Below are 21,556 nucleotides of genomic sequence, written 5' to 3'. Positions count from 1 at the left end.
TGAATTTGATTTAAATCAAATCGATTTAAATAACTATTTAAATCACTAGTCAGCAAGACTTGATTTATATCATTTTTTACAGAAAGATCATTCTGGCTGGTAAATCTTAATATTACAACCAGATGAGGGTTCGTTTTTGGAATAAAACATTTTCAGAGTAGTTTTTACAGTTATATCAAAAATTACTGATTTAGTTATACTAGTATAAATTCATAGATAATTATGAAATTATTGTGAGGTTTAATAAGTTAACTTTATATTTGGACAACTTTTCTGCTGTACTTTATTGGACGGAGAAAAATAATCATTTCCTTAATAACAATTTAAACAATCTATTTAACTAAAACAATAACATTATAGCATATGTATGCATGTTTGTTAACTGATGTAGTTAAACAAAAATAAAAATAAAAACAGAGACTGAATTTTAGCACACAGGAAAAACTTAAAACAAATCCTTATTTCCTGATGAATAGCCTTTGGACTATAATGTAACTTAAACAGAAAACCAGCTTTAGAAATATTTTTCCTCCAAAAGCATTTTATTTTAAAAATCTGATTTAAATCAAAAAATCCAATTTATATCCAAAAAAATCTCATTTTTTAAATTTATTTTTTAAATCATCAATTTTTCCCCACCCTGGTAACAACTTAATCAGCCTGGCACATAGCTTTGAACTGATCTTTCTCTGGTTCAAGTCCAGCACACAACACCCTAGACGACACTGCCACTGCAGAATCTGACCTAGCTGCAAGAGGGCTTGTTTTACCATGCGGCTGAGCTGGCCCCTCTCAGCTTACCTCTTGTTTGCGATGAGCAGGCATGTCCCTGAGAGGGTGTCACCAGCCTTAGCAAAAAGTGGAGACTGAAAGAGGCACCGAACTTGGTACCAGTGGGTTAGAGGCTCTGTCGGAGCGGTTGAAAGCCAAACGGTCATTCTAGTGGAAGGAGAGAGGCAAGGGAGTCATGTTTAGACACAAGGACTTGAGTTGTCACAAATCCACATCCTACCCCTCTCAGATTGCTCTGTTTCCCAACTGTCAGCATATCCCCAGCTGCAAAGTAGCTGCACTCAGGCCTGGCTTGTCATATACCAATCTGTTTTCACTCTCCACAGAGAAACCAAGGCTCCTGTTTTTCCTCTTCCAAGTCAGTCCCACTTGAAAGTTCAGTTTGGTGGCAGGTGCGCATTTTGGAAGCACCTGTCAATACTTTCCTGCTTGATCTTGCTTTTAATGGTTAGTACAGTCCTTTTAGTCAACTTTTATTAGTGCTTAAATTAATTTTAAATTGATTAAATTTTAACAAGCTGAAGCTTCACTTGATTAATGAGGGCCAACTTTAATTAGAAAGGCCACAATTAATAGAAAACTTGTTACTTTTTGAGGATATTTTGGTTCTGTTATGTTAGCAGAAACAGGAAACTGAAGATATGCTTTCCTTCTAATCATTATAGTCACTTTTGTGGACTAGTGGTTGTTGAAAACAACAATTCTCAAAGCACTATAAAATTCAATCACAAAGCACACGAAGTAAATACAGCTAAAACACTATAAAAATAGTGTAATAAGAGAGTATCTCCTCCAAAACACCCAACAGAACCGGGCCACCTTAGTCTGCTTGCAGAACAGTGACACAGCAAGACAAGCAGATATCCCAAGGGAGTTCTTTCTAGTGCTTTGAGACAATTACAGAAACAATTTAGCTATGTTTTGAAACTAATATGGCATCCATAAAAGGTAGTCGCTGCAATAGGACCTCATTAGATAATCTCAAAATCTCACATGGGAGGCAGCATTCTCCCAAGATAGCCAGGGTTTTAAAAATTAAGAGCTTTAAAACCAACCAGTACCTTAATTGGACTTGGAATTAAATAAAGAAACAAAATCAGAATTGGCAAGCAAGCGTTCGCTCTATCAAACTGTGCAGCCAAGAGCAAATCTAGCGTTGTGAAGAAATGCAAGCTTCCATTTACTACCCCGAGGGCTGTTTTTTTCTAAATATGTTTCCCTGCTGCCAAGTTAAACAAACATATTTACATTCATCTACCGAAGGACACAAGTCAAAAGATAATTTAATTTGAACTTGCCAGTTTACTGCAGTGTAGGAGTGATAATCAGTTATCTGTTTTATAAAATCCAAGTTCTGATGGGAGGAAAGAGCACTTTTGCCACCACTTACATTGAACCGATGAAGGCTACATCAAACCAGAAAGCCAACCCATGGACTAGACCTGAATGCAGCATGTGGAATTTGAACGGGATTTCTATCCTGGAAAACAAGAGGAGATGCCACATGAATTCACCCTCTCCCTCGCAGCCACATGGTTTCTTCTTAGTCAGCACAAAGGAAAAGGTAAAGGACCCCTGAACGGTTAAGTCCAGTCAAAGGTGACTATGGAGTTGCGATGCTCATCTCGCTTTTCAGGCAGAGGGAGCCGGCATTTGTCCACAGACAGCTTTCCAAGTCATGTGGCCAGCATGACTAAACTGCTTCTGGTGCAATGGAACACTGTGACGGAAGCCAGAGCGCATGGAAACGCTGTTTACCTTCCCACCACAGTGGTACCTATTTATCTACTTGCACTGGCGTGCTTTTGAACTGCTAGGTTGGCAGGAGCTGGGACAGAGCAACAGGAGCTCGCCCCGTCGCAGGGATTCGAACTGCCGACCTTCTGATCATCAAGCCCAAGAGGCTCAGTGGTTTAGACCACAGTGCCACCCACATGCATGTATGTATGTATGTAGCTGCAGATCTGAGACTGCCTCTGTCTCATATAGAGGCCATCTAAGATCTTCCTTTAAGTTGGGTCTTATCAGGCTGTGGCTCCCACTTTCTCCAGCTGTACTAATCAATAGTGTGTGGCTGCTTTCTTAAGGGTACTGCTTTTTTGCTTTTTTCATTCTAACCTGAATATAAATTTTGGAAATTCACATTTTCAGGTCAAAAGATAAGAACCACCTCGCTGATACAGACTGGAGACATGCAAGAACTATGCATAGTCATTCTACACTAGACGATTGTATCTTGTCATTGCTCAACAGCCTTCTTCTGGAAACAAGCCCAACCTGGATGTGGGTGGGAAATAGTTAAGACAAGACTCCATTGACTTGAGGAAGGTTTTTTTACTTTGTTTTTTGTATAGGAAGTGGCAAAACAAGAGACTCCCCGTGAGACAGTACCAGAATTAAGACCAGAGGCCCTGCTCTCTAACCAACTTGTAAGACTGGTTAGACTGTTGGAAATCAGAGACTGAGAGTTCTCCATGTTTGAAACTCCCAGAGAAATATGTATGGCTTTGTCACTGCTGATTTTTAGGAAAACTCTGAAGAGATTTTTATTCTAATCTGTGTCTGATCTATTTACTATGCTAGAATAATTTTAGCTGCCGGTGGTTTTAAGTTAATGATTAAACTGTTGTTATTTTGATTTATTTTAAAACCTTACTTAAAATTCCCTTCGTTGGACAGTGTGCCCTCAAAAACAGGTTGTCATTTTTTGAATGAACCATAAATAGCCTCGGCAGACATGGCCTGAAACCTCAACAAGCAGAGTGATTGATGGTAGAAAACACAAAGAACAGGAAGTCAACTCGAACAGTTCTTAAACGTTGGCCCTCTTGATTTTGGAATTCTTATACCATCTCAGCCCATTTTTGTTTATCCTGACCCCTGAGTCTGAGCTCTCCTGCAAGCAAAGCGGGCATGAAGACTCATACACTGGCATGTACTGCAGACACAATTTCTTTTTCTCTTTTCTTTTTTAAGGACAGAAACAGTATAACTTTGGCTTCTCCCAACCCTGTGTAACAGACAGCTGGGAGCCAGACTGGATTATTCCTCTGTCTCCTATAAAGGGGATAGCATACCTGTGCAAATCCGCTTCTTTGGCGTCTAAGAAGTTCACTGTGTATTTAACAGATTTGGCCATTAGAATCCTGATATCAAAGGTGTCCTTGGGAAGAGAAGCACATAAATGAAAACCTCTGGTTGGGTCAGGAAGTGGAAAAGTACAAATCCAAGCTGCTCTCCACTCACTTCCACTCCCAGACAAATGTAAAGAAGACAGACAACATACTAACTTACTCTGAGGGCCAGAAGATGCTTGTGAATATTATGCCATACAACAGAACAATGCCTTTCTTCCCTGCCACCCTAAGAGGTAAGCAGATATGAGCATCATGGTTGCCAGCCTTGCTCTGTTCCATGCAAAACAGTGGCATGAACCAAGACACTCTACTCCCCCAGTGCTCAGTGCTTCCTTCAGATGGCAATACCAGTTCCCTGGTGTTTACTTGCTCCATTTGAAGAAGTCAGACCTGGGAGAAGTTACAGGCCACCCAATATGACCTTTGTTTAAATGTGTCCAACAGTAAAGGCATAAAACTGATGGTTCTCTATATAAGAAAAACACTCATGTCAGGTGCACTATGGTTTTCAAAAATTAAAGTATAACAGGTGTTCAAGCCATTGAGAGGAGGCTGGAAGCTTGTGGTTTCTCATCAACTGGGCTGATTACTGGTTGCGCTACTTGTGAGCAAGTAACCAAGCTAGCAGATGGTATTAGTCTCTAATGAACACACACAGGCTTTGGTGATTAGATTCCAAAAGCTGTAAACCTCCCCCCCAAAAAAAAATTTCTTCTGACAGAAGCTCCCTTTGGAAGGCTCCGAGGACTAGAGACAGCTTTCAATCACATTTCATCCTTTCCCCTCACCATGCTCCCACCATCAGGAAGAATGTCAACTTTTGCCACAACATGTCGGTCCTGTATACCTGAAGGAGAGTCTCCACCCCCATCGTTCAGCCCGGACATTGAGATCCAGCGCCGAGAGCCTTCTGGCGGTTCCCTCATTGCGAGAAGTGAGGCTACAGGGAACCAGGCAGAGGGCCTTCTCAGTAGTGGCGCCTGCCCTGTGGAACGCCCTCCCGTCAGATGTGAAGGAAATAAGCAGCTATCTTATCTTTAAAAGAAATCTGAAGGCAGCCCTGTTTAGGGAAGTTTTTAATATTTAATGCTGTATTGTTTTTAACACTCGATTGGGAGCTGCCCAGAGTGGCTGGGGAAACTCAGCCAGATGGGCGGGATATCAATAATAATAATAATAATAATAATTATTATTATTATTATTATTACTACTACTACTACTATTATGATGTCAGCATTATAGGACAGACTTACCACAACTGGCTGCCTGAAATATTCATCTACTGCTGCACCCCGAAGTGCTGACAAGTCTACCCCATGGAAGGATGGCTGATACCTGCAAGACAAAACAGCAGGCTAGGTGACTTGGGAGGGTCCGGGTATCCAAGGATGCACCAATGTGAGGTTTCAAATACCAGTCTCCTCCCAAAGAACCAAAACTGGAAAGATAGCAGTTACACTGCAGAGGACCATGGAGGTTCTTCACTGCTATCTAGAAGACTAGGAAAGATGGGACTGCTAAGGTAAGGTTTACCCCAGTGTTTCCCAAACGTTTTTGGGCAACGGCACACCTGTTTACCGGGAAAAAATCTCGCGGCACACCACCATTAAAGCCCCGCCCCGTGACGTCAGCGCGCAGCGTCACGCCGGGAGGGACGCACAAAAGTGAACGTTTTTTCCCTTCCCCTTGCCGGGGTGGGAGGAGGCAGCAGAGCGAGGGACTGAGGGACGGCGGCAGCTGAGGCGGCGGCGGCTGTTGTGGTGGTGGCGGCGATAGCGGGCGGAGGAGGAGCCGTCGCCGGGAGTTGCTGCTGCTGCTGTTGCTGCTGCTGCCCGGACATGCCGGCCTCCTCCTCCTCCGCTGTCTCGCGCTCCTCCCTTTTGCGCGCGCTGCCCCGCCGCTCGGCACCACCACTGCGGAGCCGCCCCCGGCTCGACGCGGATCCTCGCCGCCGCCGCCTCTCGCCGCCCGACTCGCCCGCCTCCCTCCCACGGCACACTAGTGTGCCGCGGAACACCGGTTGGGAAACACTGGTTTACCCAAACCTGAGTCTGTCTGGCACAGATCAACACTGCAGTTTGTTACATGAGCAGCTAGTTTTCGGTCGGATAAACTGCAGCAGTTGTGGAACTGGGCTGAGAGCATTGCTCCCTAGGAAAAGTGGCTTACCAAAAGTTAGCTTTTGTGAATTGTTCCATGTAGAGCTGCTCATCTGTGAATGGTGCTAAGTGGACATCCCCAATGGTTGGAAACATATTTCCTGAAATTGAATGGAAGATGGACATAGTTTATTTATTTACAGAAATATACTTATGGTCCCCTTCCAATTTTAACAAAGAAAAACCCCAAGGTGTATAACTTCAGGATTTGAAGGGGGAGAGATCTGGGAAAAAATTAACGAACAGGTTAAAAATCAGACAGAATGGCAGCTAGGATTGATCAGGTTAAAAAGAAAAAGAAATTGGGAAGACGGTAAAATAGAAACAAGTTAAAAGAGACAGGAGCAGCAGGTAAAAGTAGAGTGAGATTTACAAAACAAAACTGTCATTAATAATAAATCTGTTCTTGATTTATTTAATCAAATCTTGATTTATTTAAAGTGGCACCATGAATGCCTTCAAACCACTAATTTCCTTAACACTGCTGCACCTTCAGTCACTGCCACAAGCATTTGAAGAAAATCAACAGCACCTCAGCCACAACCTTCCCACAGAATTTACCGAGTTCAATCCTGACCACTGCCCCACTGTATCACCTCACCAGGAGCCCATTGAAGATGTGTCTGTTTCAAATGATGGCGGTTGTTCCTCGCAGTGCATTTATTATTTACTTTCTGCATAGCTTCTTCTCTTTAAAACTGGTTTTTAAAACTGGTTTTATTATTCACTTTCCGCATAGCTTCTTCTCTTTAAAACTGTTTTTTATTTGATCTACTGTTTTTATGGGGAATGCTTCCATTGTCAGCATCATCCTTTGGCCCCTACCAAGCTTCTGATGAACACCAGCAATGATGCCTTGCTAATTATAGAACCAATAGAGGAAGCGTTTCTATAAATCAAGGCGTGACCACCTTTAATTGTTCTATTATAAAGCATGAAAATTTTGCAATTCCTTCTGGTAGCAAAATTGGCTGGTTGAGTGCAGATCAGTCTGGAAGCAAAATGGGGTCATTCAAGAAAAAGGCAGTGGGTACAATACACCTGAGCAACTTAATTTGTAAATTAAACAAAAATAATTTTTTTAAGTCAAAGTGCACAACAAGCACCTGTGAGCCTCTGGGACCGATGGCTTAGTGGTAAGAAAATAGTAACTCATTATCTGAAGAGTGAAGTTCCAGATTTGCACTGAACAGCAACAAGACCTCCTGTCTGTGTTGCTTTTTGGGGAGCAGGATGGAAGAACTATGACATGCTGTTGCCCCACTATGTAAATAACCTGGATTTTGCCACTTTGAACTAGAAATGGAGGAGGCTGAGTGCTTATCAATGAAGGCTATGACTGAGAGCAGTTATGGTGCCCACCACAAAAAAGGGGGGGGGGGAATGGCTGGTGGATTGGAAACATCAGAAGCACAGAATGTTAGGATGTCAACTGAGTAAAAAGGGAGGAAAATGGAAGGCAGAGGAAAGAGAGAGGAAACTGGCCTGCTGAAGCTCACTGGACAGAGGTAGCGTTGGGAGCAGGGGGCACCCATTGGTGCTATACGGTTAATGGAACTCCTCTCCCTGTCTATATGGGGACATTTCAGAAGGAAGGAAGGGAGAAAGCCTTTTCCCTTTCACTCTCTCCAGAGCCACTGCCACCCCAGCTAATACAACTCAGATGCTCAGGTTTAGAACAGGAAGCTAGCCATGAACCTAACCCCTCTGTAGTGCTATAGAGAAACAACACTAGGAGGCTCCTACTTCAGGCTGGCTGGACCCTGAACTGCAGTGTTTGAGGGCAGGGGTGGGCAGAAGATCGCTGGGTGATTTGCAATAGATTAGCAAGCGTTCCTGACTCCCAGTTGTTTTACCTTATCAGTGGCCAAAATGAAGAACACTAAACTGGAGTAACTTTTGTGCTAAATTACAAAAAGGTCAGTTTAGTTCAGGTACTGGAGAGGGGGGTGGTATTGTTTTTGTTTGTTACTAGGTTACGTATTTCTGTGTTTTTATATTCTAAGCCTCCCTGCGATCATCAGAGGAAGGGTAGTATAGAAATTTAAATAATAATAATAATAATAATTAATAATAATGCTGAAAACAAATTCCCAGGATCTGAATGTGCTCAGATGAATCTTGTTGTTCAATTCTAACAGCATGTCTTTTGTATCTAGCTCGAATGGACAAATTTTGGGAATCAAGTAAAAAACCCACAAAGTACATCTGTCAAACCTGAAGTCTGCCCACGCTTGATCTAGGGCAGTGGTTCCCAATTGTGGATTCCCCATTTTTCAAAAGCCAATTTTTAAAAAATTCTCCTATCTCTATGGTAGTTTTTGTTTTGTGAATGGTGCCACAGACTCCCTGGTTGGGTTACACGGACCCCCTGGGATCCACAGCAAGGACCACCAATTGGGAACAACTGCTCTAGGGTACATATGGGAAACCCATGCAGCCTGCACCCCAGAGGCTCCCTCTTCACTGCCCAGCAGCTGACCGGTGCCAAAGAGCACTTTGCTCAGCATGCTGCTTTGCTGCTTTGAGTGTAAGTCAGTGAGGAAGTTGGGGGGGGGGGGAGGCACACAATAGGAATGCTGAGATCGCCTTGCACACTGCACTCCTGCGCCACTGCCCAGCTGCTTGAGGAAGCACACCAAATGGAAAACTCCTCACACAATGGGATCTCAACACGCTGGGAGGAAAGGTTTAAACCTCCCTCCTCCCACCCTGATGCTCTGAGAATAGGGGGAGGGAAAGGGGAGAGATAGTGCACAAGAGAAGGGGAAGCTGAGCCTGCTTTAGGGAAGATTGGCTCCAAGCCCCACTTATCACTGGCTCCAGCCCCCATTCCACATGGCCCTCAGGATCAAAAAAGGGAAGGGTAATAGACTGCAACACCTTCTTGCAGGTCCCACAAGTTCCTTGTAGGATTGATTTATGATATGTCTTGGGGGGGGGGGTTCTTTTTTTAGCTCAGGTGTACAAGTTACCAGATGTAAAAGGGTGAGTTTGAGCAGTTTAGGAATTTGGATACGAAGGCCCTTTGCTTCTGGCTACTTAGATGTTGTTGTTTTTGGAAGTTGAAAGAATTCCCAAAATGCATGTTTACGTTGCTAGGAGGCGCCCCTTGTTGGTTTCGGAAAATCCATTGTGTAGGATCAAACTTGCTAAGTTAAAACGTTTCCATTTTACTCAATGAAGAGAGAATTGTGGGCGACTTACCTAGTGAACGCTCCGTTGTGCTACTGAAGCCTGCTTGGAGAGGGAAGAGCTGCATCGGCATAGTGGAGCCTGCCGCTTGCTTCCCTTTAGTCTGGTGGGGCAAAGTGGAGGAAATTGGGCTTGGCGGATGTGTGCCGTTAGGCATCATCCAAACCAAATTCCTCTTCCTCAAGATGGATTGTGGTTGGGGGGGAACTCCCTCCCCCCACAAGCACACACTCCCTCCCATACACACACACACACACACACACACACACTGTAGAGAAGTTTCAGGTCTCAATGTGCACCTTGCTGCACTCCCTGCAGTCCACTAAAGCCAATCCACTACATTACAGGAAGGGTAGGGCTTCAACATCCCTCCACCCTGCAATGCATGGAACTGGATGCACACTATGATGTCAGAACTTTAAAAAGCTTAGAAATTACAACAAAGGATCAAGTTTTCATAAAATAAGCTTTGCAAGGGACTGGTTGTGAGAATGAAGGGATTTGAGGCTTTGCATGCAACTTTTACTTTTGCTGAATTCTGTCCTGCCCTTAAACAACTACGGTAGGTATCTTATTAAATACTGACTTAACACCACTGACGCCAGATTCACTGCTGCCCCAGCCTGCAAAACAAGTGAATCAGGGCTGAAAGACTAACAGAAAAGACTTGAGTGCATGAAGCCTATGCTGTAAGTGAGCACCACATGCAAGATGGCAGAACATGTTTAGTGCTTACAAAGCGCAGAAATTGAGGCAGGTGCCAGTTTTCATGCTTTCTGCTGCATGAGTGAATTTGGAACAGCTTTCTCTTAAACCAAAGGCTTTTTGATCCGAGCCCCTGCTATAAACACTGGCATACAGAAGCTTCACATGGCTTCCTAATAGTTCACTCTTTGGCCCACCTCTACTTTATACTAACATCAAAAGGTGAGTGAACCCCTGTTTAAACCATGAACAGGAAACCAGGTCGTCCCCAACTCTTCCTTCACCAGCATCTAAGGCAGACAGAGGAGAGTCACATTGAGCAATACAGAGTAGGGTCACCTCCTGCAGCCTGCAAGATTATTGCCGTATTAAAATGCACTCCCTTCATATTAAAATATTATTCTGCAGGTACTTGGAAGCACCACTTGCTTATTGAGTAACCCAGTGCCATTTTGGCTTAGTGTGCCAGAAGAAGCCTTGACAAAAGCTCTTCTGCCCATCCAAACCCCATCACTGCACCACTGGCGCAAGAGGAAGTCACTTACCACTGGGCTTTAAATACTTCTTGGCATGCAGATAGCTCTCCAGCATACGTTCATTGAAAAGCATGTACCCCATTGGCTCAGAGATAATGATGTCCACCTGTTCTGGAAGGGAGACCTCCTCTACCTTCCCAGGAATGACCACGATCCGGTCAGTGAGGTTATTACTCTTTACTAAAACCTGTTGAGGAGGAAATCATGGGAGGAAATCAGAAAGAGACCAATCACTCACAGAAATTCCCCACCTGTTTGGTCCTTAGATATCTGTTGTGAGAAAGGGGTGGATACTTTTAAGGCGTTCTCTAACAGTACAGTCATAACTCGGGTTGCACGATTTCAGGTTGTGCACTGCACCGAACCCGAAAGTACCAAAACAGTTACTTCCAGGTTTCGGCGCATGCACAGAAGCGCCAAATCGCAGCCCGCACGTGCGCAGACGCGCGGGTCGCAGGTTGTGAAAGCTGCGGGTTGCGAACGTGCCTCCCCCACGGATCACGTTTGCAACCCGAGGGTCCACTGTATACCAAAATCAACATTATCCCAGACAGGTAGATAGATACTCAGGGCTGCTGCTTATGTCATCGTCAGGACTGGGGACATGGAAACAAGTTCAGCAGGTGGCTGAGCAGTTCATCTTGAACTTAAGCAATGAATTCCTCACACTGAGATGTCAGGCCAGAATCAGATGCTTTGTTGACTCTTTTTGTCATCTGCTCTCTGCGGGACTGGTAGCAGCTGCAGTACAATCTTTTGGACCAGCAGCGGAGGTGGTGCTGCAGTTCCAGACAGCTGCCACAGTGTGCAGTGTTAGAAACTGAGATATAAAAGCTAGGAACTAAATGGCACCTTAAACCTAGGTTATGGGTGCAGCAACAGAATGTCTAGGCACACTTTTTAATAACAAGAATACAAAGCTGAAAATGAATGAACTGCAGCTAAAATATTATGTTCACTTTTCATATGGTCTAGTGCCCATCCCCCTAATATTCTTAAGAGGGTCTCTTCTCCAGTCTACAGGGAGTAGCTGGAAGTGGGGAGGCAGGAAAAGGTCCTCCTTTCCTTCCACTCTGCAGTTTTACTCTGAAATCTTAGGCAAGGTACTGCAACCAGAGCTCAGAAACTGCTCACGCTAATGAAATTCCCTGTCACAAAATGCACCTAGAACAATGGGAGTTTCAAACACTGACAGCATGTACAGGGCACCTGGGACCCCATGATAAGAGTCCCCAGTTTCAGACACCTGGCGTCTTACAGATATGTTTTATACTTGGGTAGAGATATCCCGATACAAAAAATATATGTAGTATCTGTGGGCTCATCCACACTTTCTTTTGTCCAGGATTTAAAGCTCTGTATCCAAGCGCGTGCTCTTTTGTCCCAGTGCTTTCCCTGGGAAAACCCGTTTTACTGCTGAATCAGAGCAAATGGCAATGGGATTTTTCATTTCAGGCAAAATGTGGGCTTTCCTAGGGAAAGTGCCAGGACAAAACAAACAAACAAACACCAATGCTCAGATATGGAGCTTTAAAGCACCACCTGTGCCTGGAGCAAAAGGAAGTCTGAATCAGCCCTCAGTTGAAGGATGTGCATGTGAACAATTTGCCATTTTCTCCTTTAAATAAAAGCAAAAAGTAGAACCATGTAACTGTCGAGTTGGAAGGGACCCCGAGGGTCATTTAGTCCAACCCCTTGTGATGCAGCAATCATTTACCCAATGTGGGGCTTCAATCCCCTGGGATTAAGAGCCTCGTGCTCTACCGACTGAGCTATCCCTTCAGTCTAGTGCATCAGAAGGGATGCAGGTTCCTGCCATGTGTGCAAAATACAAGGAGCATTCCTAAATGCTAAAATAGTTTGAAGAGCTTAAAGGGATCCCGAGTATCTTCCTTGGAACAGAATGCCACCCACCGTGTGGAACACCCTCCCACCAGATGTCAAAGAGAAAAACATCTACCAGACTTTTAGAAGACATCTGAAGGCAGCCCTGTTTAGGGAAGCTTTTAATGTTTAATAGACTATTGTATTTTAACCTTCTGTTGGAAGCCACCCAGAGTGGCTGGGGAAACCCAGCCAGATGGGCAGGGTATAATTATTATTATTATTATTATTATTTGCAAACTTGCAGCAAGGATTAAAATGGCTCAGGGGTAGTAATGAATTAGAGGCCCACCGGCATTTTAGACATGTGCAGAATCGCCTAATTTGGGTTTAGCCCCGTTCTGATGAGACATCGCTTCCAATGCTAAATCAGAAATAATCCCACCTTCACAAAATGGCTGTGGAGAAAATTTGGAAACGTGGAAAATTTGGAAATGCGTCCACAAAACTCAGTACTATAAACATGGGACGTTCCCTACAGTATATTCACAACCAGACTGTGAAGTAGGTTAGGCTGGTCCAAAGTGAATTTCATATGTGTGCTCCAAAACCTTCCTCTGGACTTCTCCCCATCTTGACCTTCGAGATAATCTGAGCCAGATCATCATATAAAATGCACACAAGCCGGAGGAGCCAAGAGCATGGGAAGTCAAACAAAGATTTATGATTTGGCTTAATATTTGGACTGTTTGATTATTTTATAATTCAGAATGTTTTTAATGTGGCCATTATTGGATTGTTAATTTGGAAAACTTAATAAATATTGTTTTTTTTTAAAAAAAAATGCACACAAGCAAACTGATTGTATGGGGGGAAAGATTATTAATTCCACCCTTGCATCGAAGCCTAGTTTCTTCTCAATGCCTAAATCAACACCACTTTCTCTTTATAAGGATAGAGCAGCACAAGGAAGAGAAGGGAAACTGTCCTGTCAGCTGCAAAATGTCAGCGTTTGTGACCTAAGTATGGGTGGATCCCCAGAGGCTTTTCCATAACCCTTGAAACATCACTGACCTCTGCATGTTGAGCCATTGTACTGGCTTCCACTGCATAGATTTTTCTTGCTCCGGCCTGTGCTGCGAAAAACGACAGGATGCCAGAACCACAGCCAACATCTAATACAATCTGGCGGGGAAAATGAACAGACAAGACGTATAGTCAAGTCACTAAGCACAAGCAAATTCTCCCTCCTCCCGAATGACTTTGTAAATTCATTTAATATTTGTATAACAGGAAGTTAGTATGTAACACAAATTCTAACCAAACCAACTGCAAAATTCTAAAGTGTGGAATATTTCCATCTTTGAAGGAGGCAGTTCCAGTGCCCAGAGATTTTATGTCGCAGTGTCCTCATATTAGAGAACAAGCCAGTCAGCTAGAAGCATTTAAGCATAAGATTTCATTCTATGACCTGTCCTGACCTAGTCAACATTTCTTCACTGACCCTGGAATTCCACTGCCCAGCTGTGGTGTACAGACAGAATTTCTTAGGATTCAATTCAGGACCCTTGCCATGGGTGTCAGGCCACATCTATTTTTAAATTTAATGTTATAAACTGCTTTTCAAATATGCAAAATAGATAACATTTATTTTGAACACAGAAGAAATGCAGCCTGCGTGTGAAACTTGCAGACATTTGGTCTTGCCTTTCACGAACTCTGGATTATTAGGAGGTGCATCATAAATATAGGATGCACTCAGAAAGTGCCAATAGACTCCACCCCCTTACCTTGTCTTTAAAGTCACTGTGGTTCTGCAGGATTGCTCGCTGGTACGTGCCTGTTCTGACATAATCCTGCATCATATTTTGCTGCTGAGATAAGTATCCATAAAACTAAAGGGAAACAAAAAGCCTCTGCTAAAGCTGGTAAACATTTAACTTGAAGAAAGAAGCACCTCACTCGATAGAAGCATTCAGTATCCAAAATGACAGCAATGCTTACAAGTAATTGCTACCAGAAGAACTCACTTCTTGCACTCACTCTCTCTCCATGCAGCAGTGCTGTGGAAGCCACTTGGAAATATTAAATGCACAGATATTGCCAGTATGCAAGCCCTGGTAATTTTAGTTTGCTCTACTCTTGACACTACACTGTCCCAGTTTCTGACAACTACCAGGACATGCATCCAGCAATCTGCACAGTTGCAATTAAGGCCCATGACCTCATGATTTTGAAGAAAGCTGTGCCCACAATTTGGCCAGTTCTTTGAATGCTTTACAGCACACCAAGAATCTATGGAGGATTCCAGTAGACAAAGTTCTGCTCATCCTCCTATCTTTCCTATATCCTTAACATACAACTTTTGCTTTGCTTCCCAGAATTCCAAGCCTCCTCCCCAAATCCCTACCTCAACAGCTGAAAAAGTTAATGAGCGAGTAACAAACAAGCAGACACACTCAATTAGCAGAAGTCCCTTGTTTACCAATAAGGAGCTTTAAAAATCTCCAACTTGTAAGAGACATACATTTGGAAATGAACACAAGGAACTTACGGTGACAAACCAGAGAAAAAGCATCAGCTCTTGAATTCACCCACCTACCTGAAAGTACTGCACAGCAGAAGACTCTTCTGTACGCTCACTGAACACAGACTGCTCAATGTTGTGGCCCCGACAGTTTTTCAAGATATTATAAAATGAGCAGAAGTCTAAAAGAAAAGTCAAACGCGGCCTGTTTAGTATTCAAATGTCACTGTTCAGACCCAGCACAGAACTTGGAGAACTAACAGGCAACACACTTTCTGGGGGATGGAGACTAGGATGGCAGCGAAAGGAGAGGGGCAATCGTCTCATATGCTGTGTTGAACCTATGTGGGCTATTAATATACTGTAGTATCTTGCCCTCTGACTGTATAAACCTTCACATCCTCAGCAACGAGCAAGTCAGAGACCACGTAGCACCCTACAGTCAAGGCACTAGCATTGCAGATCAGACGGCTGCCCATATAAAATGTATCTGGCGCCGTCTTGAACCCAGCAAGGTTATTTTCTCCTGAAGCTGTTTTTAAGGAAACAATCTGGAGTTTCACAGCCCCTTGAGCAGCAGACGTACATAAATCAAACACAAATCTGGCGGTACGTACCACTTGGCGTTGCGAACTGTATAAGGACGCTATTACACCCCAGTGTGATAATGAAAGACTGCTTGCCCACTCGACTGCATTCCGTCTCCTTCGACACAGAACACTTGAACACGCAAACATCATCTTCTGTGGAGAGAAAGGAAGGAAAGGAGAAAATAGAACCAGTGACTCCATCAAATGCTGAAAACATTTGTCTCCTAAAAGATGGGACACAAGGGCAAATATCCAAATACAGTGGTACCTCAGGTTACATACGCCTCAGGTTAAATACGCTTCAGGTTAAAGACTCCGCTAACCCAGAAATAGTGCTTCAGGTTAAGAACTTTGCTTCAGGATGAGAACAGAAATCGGGCTCCGGCGGTGCAGCAGGAGGAGGAGGCCCAATTAGCTAAAGTGATGCTTCCGGTTAAGAACAGTTTCAGGTTAAGTACAGACCTCCGGAACGAATTAGGTACTTAACCTGAGGTACCACTGTATCTCATTCGGGCAGCACAAGGATTTACTCTTGTGTAACTGAACTCTCCCCCCCTCCCTACCTCCACCACACACACCCTAAATCTGTTGTGGGGTTTCCTCTAGTCCTCTGGAGCAGATCTGTGACTTCAGCAGAACAGGGACTTCTGCAGAAGCAAGAACCTGAATTTCAAGAACTTCCTAATCTTCATTACAGCAAAGAAATGCCTCACTACCTGTAGCCATTCCCTACTGATATTCAGTAAGGTGAGTAGCCACCTGTTCGTTCACATCAACCATATTTCTAGTAGTTACTGCCCCACAGTCCCCTTTGGTGGGTCACTTTGAAGAAAGTTCATATGCAGTCAAGATTTTTTTTTTTGGTTTGGATTATAGGAAAGCTGAACCCTAACCAGTGACAGGCTTTTGCTTCATTTACATTTCATGCACTCAGTGCCTAGCATGTGCAAGGTTTGCAATAGCATTATTCAGTTTTCTTTGTTTTGCACATATGCTACAGTGAGGGAATTCCTCCAACCTATTTTTTTTTATCTCTTATGCTTGCATATGTCCATTCATGAGAATTTTTTCCCACATGGTAAATTATATTATCTCCCTAGCAGATGTATTGCTTAATTCTCAAGTTGTGGTTTGTCAGCAATCTTCTCTCATATCCAGCCCTCCTTAAGGTGCCAGTTAGGCAGGTAGTTAGTATTTGTGAAAGCTGTTTCAGCCATTTGTCATATTTAGTTTTCAAATGATAATGTATAAGGATGTTTGCAAAAGTATATGCTGTCCCAACTACCTATTTTCACGAATTGCTTTTTTACATATGTTTAGCACAATGGATTCAAAGGTTATATACCCTATACAGTGGTGCCTCGCAAGACGAAAATAATCCGTTCCGCGAGTCTCTTCGCCTAGCGGTTTTTTTGTCTTGCGAAGCAACCCTATTAGCGGCTTAGCGGATTAGCACTATTAGCGGTTTAGCGGCTATTAAAGGCTTAGCGGCTTAAAGGCTATTAGCGGCTTAGCGGCTTAGCAAAAGGGGGGAAAGCGGAAAAAAGCGGAACACTCGCAAGACGTTTTCATCTTGCGAAGCAAGCCCATAGGGAAATTCGTCTTGCGAAGCAGCTCAAAAACGGAAAACCCTTTCGTCTAGCGGGTTTTCCGTCTTGCGGGGCACCACTGTACAGCAACATCGCAGTGGGCTCCTCTAAAAGTAGGTAGTTCTTACTCTTGCACTCTTAAAGGTAAACTTTTGAGACTGTAAAATGTGTTCTCAATATTAATTCAGGAAAAAGATGTGCATCAACTATGAGAAATTTTGGAGAACAGTGCCTAGCCCCTCATACTAATTAATCTTATATAAACAAGATAAAATGAATAACCCACTGTAGATTCCAAGTCAATCCAAACTCTTCCTAAGCATCTTAAAAATCAATTCAGGGTGCACTGTGGGCTGAACAAGTTAATCACAGGTTAACAAGCAGAATAATTTATTCAGTCAACAGTTTAAGTTTAACAGTTTTGGCAATACTCTGCTCAGACGCTAGTCCACTTAATTATGGCCTGAGGAAAAGCAGCCCTGAGCATGTTTTGAGTCAGGATGGCTTGTCAAAAGGAAAGGGGGAAAGGAAGGAAGAGGGTTCACCTCTGTCTTGCAGCATCTATTCAGCAGTGTTTGCATCTGCTGTGGATCATAACGTCTGAGTGTCTAAGAAATTATTTTGATGTCAAAGTGCCTTCTCCAGTAGGGCTCTCTCCAAACCCTTAAAACATATGGAGAACCTCTGTCCCAGGTAACTATCGGAAGGCTACATCCATGCCCACCAAGGATGTTGCAGAACCACAACTGAATTCACAGCGAGGCAGCAGGAGAAAACTCAATTCTTTCAGCAAATGTTGATGTTGGTTTTAGCTAAATATCCTGTTATTTTTATGAAAGCACTCTTGTGGCAGAGCAAGCTGTCTTATATGCAGTATTCAAAGAAATCTGATTAAGATTTCATAAATATATTTCAGGAATCAGTGAGAATAAATGCAATAGCTGAGCAATGTCATAAAACACAAGCCCGGAATGCAGTTGAAAGCCAGTAGTCAAGGCCTACATGTCTTTTTGCGCTACTGAATCATTGCCAATTTAGGTGCACAACTGTGAAATTTCTATTTTGTTCTATATTCACACGTAAAACTTGAAAAGTATTAGAATTTTCCAGAAACAAGGGCTGGTAGTTACTGGAAAGAAAAACGTTTTTCCATGACCTGGAAAGTTCTCTTGACAGGGTCTAAATATACATTGAAACATATCATGATGCAATGCATCTTTCATTCCCTTCCTTTTGAAGACAGGTGCTGGGTTAAACTGGGGTTCACATTCAAAATGCTCAATAGTGTTCAGAACACTCCAGAATAAAAAGTGGCGTGCCTGAGTCATCAAAGACAGCATGCGGCTTTCTGCCTCGCATCTTTTGACAGGGAAATGGGTGCAGGGATCAAGATGGGTTCGTTCTTTTAATCTGGGCCTTCAGCAATGTACCAAATCCCATTCTAATATTTCAAGGCTCATCTTGGATTCAAAAGCTCAACATACAGTGGTACCTCGGGTTACATACGCTTCAGGTTACACACTCCGTTAACCTAGAAATAGTGCTTCAGGTTAAGAACTTTGCTTCAGGATAAGAACAGAAATCGGGTTCCGGCGGTGTGACATATGTAACACAAAAACAGCGACAATTTGTTGTTGACAAAGGACAGCTGGACATATAAAGGGCCCCATTAGTTTAGGGCCTCATCAAACCTAAATCTGGCCCCGGACGAGGGGGACACCAAATGACCACAATAATAATCCCTGTAATCATAATGAAACCTATACAGTGGTACCTCAGGTTTCATACGCTTCAGGTTACAGACTCCGCTAACCCAGAAATAGTACTTCAGGTTAAGAACTTTGCTTCAGGATGAGAACAGAAATTGTGCTTTGGCGGTGCGGCAGCAGCGGGAGGCCCCATTAGCTAAAGTGGTGCTTCAGGTTAAGAACAGTTTCAGGTTAAGTACGGACCTCCAGAACGAATTAAGTACTTAACCCGAGGTACCACTGTACTACACCACAGAAGGCCCAGAATCCTACCCTGAGTGGCTCAGAAAAGAAGGCTCTCTCCTTTTAATATGAGGTTGAGTATAAGTGGTTACTCAAGTAGCAAGATCAAACATAGCTACACTTTCCTTAAAGAACAAAATTCCAATTGCTGGGGCTTCTAAATAATATAATCCTGGGACCACATCAATCTCAGTTATTCCTACAGTACAAAAAAGAGTGCTTCCTGGAAATGAACATTCATTTCCTCAGTTGGAAAGGAGCACCAGGCTGTGGGCACCACACACATTCACCCTCACAACCTCAGATTGCCCCACAGGCAAGCATTCACTAGGTAAGCATTCAGAATACAAGCACAGAATGTCACAGCATACAAACACAGCTTCCTTCTGGTAACTCCAGTGGGCACTCTCGTAATTCATTTTAGTTTATTCCGAGCATCAAACTGCCCTCTTGGCTCCTGTATAATAAATGAATGCAACAACCAGGGCAAAATAGTCTGAAAGTGTGAAGACATTGTGCAATTTTTATACTAAGAGTTCGGAGAGGGACCTGACAATTTTGAGGGTTTATTTCCTTTTGTTGTTGTTTTTTTTTTATTCTAAAGCTCTGCTCATTCCCCTGGACAGATTATGGCATGTTGTGCTGGGACAAAAAATCGAGAGGACAGGATGGAGGTGAAGAGGAAAAAAATCAAGAGTTCCACCAAGCAATCTCCTGCAACACCAAGAGCTGCCAATTCAATGACAGGTCAGAGACAAGGCCATGAGCTCAGTTGGAGTCATTTTACTGCACAATGTAGTAAAATTAACACAATGAGGCTTGGTCTCCCTGAAGACATAAGCAGCCAGGATAGGATATGAACAATGCCTCAGACTGAAATTGACTGGAAAGGCAAGGGTTAGCCCAAGACAGGGAGGGGATAAAAATCCCAGAGCAGTTGTGTGCCTTGCAAAGAACACAATTCAGATCCTAGAAAAGAGAGCCCTGCCTTTTCAAGATTCTGCTTTTGAAAGCTATTCAATGTAAATGTCTCTCATGCACATTAATTAAGCTGTCAAGCTGGGCCTCCAAGTTCTTTGTGAGTGATAAAAGGGGCACAGCAGATGTGCCCTGGGCTTCCATACACTGAGCACAAAAGGGCTGAATGCTTGGTGAATTCAAAAAGGCCGCCAGAGCTTGTCACACCAGAGCTGGATTCATGAGATGAGATGCTTGCCTTGCTTCCACTCCAGAGTCCAGCTTTCTTCTTCCAATAGCAGGCTTATTCCAAGGGTGCAGCTTGTGTCTCACCCACCTCCCAATATTTTATCTATGCTAAGCTCCAATGCTAGTACTGCAAAGCCAGAAAAAGTTGCTGCATTGGAAGACATTCTTCCTTAGGTACTTTCTCTGTGTATTCCCAGCAAGTGCCAGGCTTAAATACAGAAGAGGAAAAATCAAAGACTGTTTATGTTATTGTGTGATTGTTGTTCACAAAACAGGAGAAGCATCTGGAATAAGCATAAGCAATCCAAATACGGCCAATTTAGATTTTACTTTTCCCAACGTTTAGGCTTTACTGCTGTGAAACGAAATAAAATACTTTCAACTTGTCTTACAATGGTAGTGGTATGCCTCAGACACATTATATTGTGGTATGCCTCAGGGACCATTTTCCTAAGCAACCCAGAGAGTTGCAAGCAGAACAGTCCATGAAACCAAAGGCTGATCCTCACCCGCTCTGTTACATCCCAATAATCCTTTCCCTAAATAAAGATTAGTGGCTAGGTGCCTCACACACCACTACACCAATCCCAGCAACCAGGAATGTGTGGATGTCACCGGAGAACCAACATGGTTGTACTTAGTTCAAACACAATCTGTAATCATGTTCTGTATATGATTTAAGTAGGGCATATATGGAGCAAGCAAAAGAGTAAGCATGTCTCTTAAGGTGGCTACTTGTCCTGTGAAAGTGAGGGGGAACCTCCTTTTTGTATGACCCACAGTTTGAGAAGCACCAAGGAATTTTAGTCCTCAAAAAAAACAGATGGTGACAGCAGTCACAAAATTAAAAGACGCCTGCTTCTTGGGAGAAAAGCGATGACAAACCTAGACAGCATCTTAAAAAGCAGAGACATCACCTTGCCAACCAAGGTCCGTATAGTAAAAGCTATGGTTTTCCCAGTAGTGATGTATGGAAGTGAGAGCTGGACCATAAAGAAGGCTGATCACTGAAAAATTGATGCTTTTTAATTACGGTGCTGGAGGAGACTCTTGAGAGTCCCATGGACTGCAAGAAGATCAAACATCCATTCTTAAGGAAATCAGCCCTGAGTGCTCACTGGAAGGACAGATCCTGAAGCTGAGGCTCCAATACTTTGGCCACCTCATGAGAAGGGAAGACTCCCTGGAAAAGACTCTGATGTTGGGAAAGATAGAGGGCACAAGGAGAAGGGGACGACAGAGGACGAGATGGATGGACAATGTTCTCAAAGCTACTAATATGAGTCTGCCCAAACTGCGGGAGGC

The 21,556-nt window shown here is 43.4% G+C and overlaps 1 protein-coding gene across 4 annotated transcripts in view; it reads right to left on the bottom strand.

Moving 5' to 3' along the window:
• The window catches only part of CARM1 (coactivator associated arginine methyltransferase 1), a 40,402-nt gene that overhangs the window by 9,301 nt on the left and 9,545 nt on the right, over positions 1-21,556 (bottom strand). For all 4 annotated transcript variants that reach the window (XM_082204926.1, XM_082204927.1, XM_082204925.1 and 1 more), the window contains exons 2-11: positions 15,493-15,618; positions 14,951-15,057; positions 14,139-14,243; positions 13,423-13,533; positions 10,534-10,711; positions 6,099-6,189; positions 5,183-5,264; positions 3,870-3,955; positions 2,183-2,272; positions 802-939 (exon numbers count right to left, since the gene is read on the bottom strand). In XM_082204926.1, coding sequence (XP_082061052.1) covers positions 802-939; positions 2,183-2,272; positions 3,870-3,955; positions 5,183-5,264; positions 6,099-6,189; positions 10,534-10,711; positions 13,423-13,533; positions 14,139-14,243; positions 14,951-15,057; positions 15,493-15,618 — 1,114 coding nt within the window. The remainder of the gene's footprint in view (positions 1-801; positions 940-2,182; positions 2,273-3,869; positions 3,956-5,182; positions 5,265-6,098; positions 6,190-10,533; positions 10,712-13,422; positions 13,534-14,138; positions 14,244-14,950; positions 15,058-15,492; positions 15,619-21,556) is intronic.

This window comes from Podarcis vaucheri (genome assembly GCF_965113315.1).
Source record: "Podarcis vaucheri genome assembly, chromosome: 17".
NCBI classification, from domain to species: domain Eukaryota; kingdom Metazoa; phylum Chordata; class Lepidosauria; order Squamata; family Lacertidae; genus Podarcis; species Podarcis vaucheri.
The sequence above is the reverse complement of the archived record's forward strand: the minus strand, read 5'-3'. Positions and strand labels throughout refer to the sequence as shown.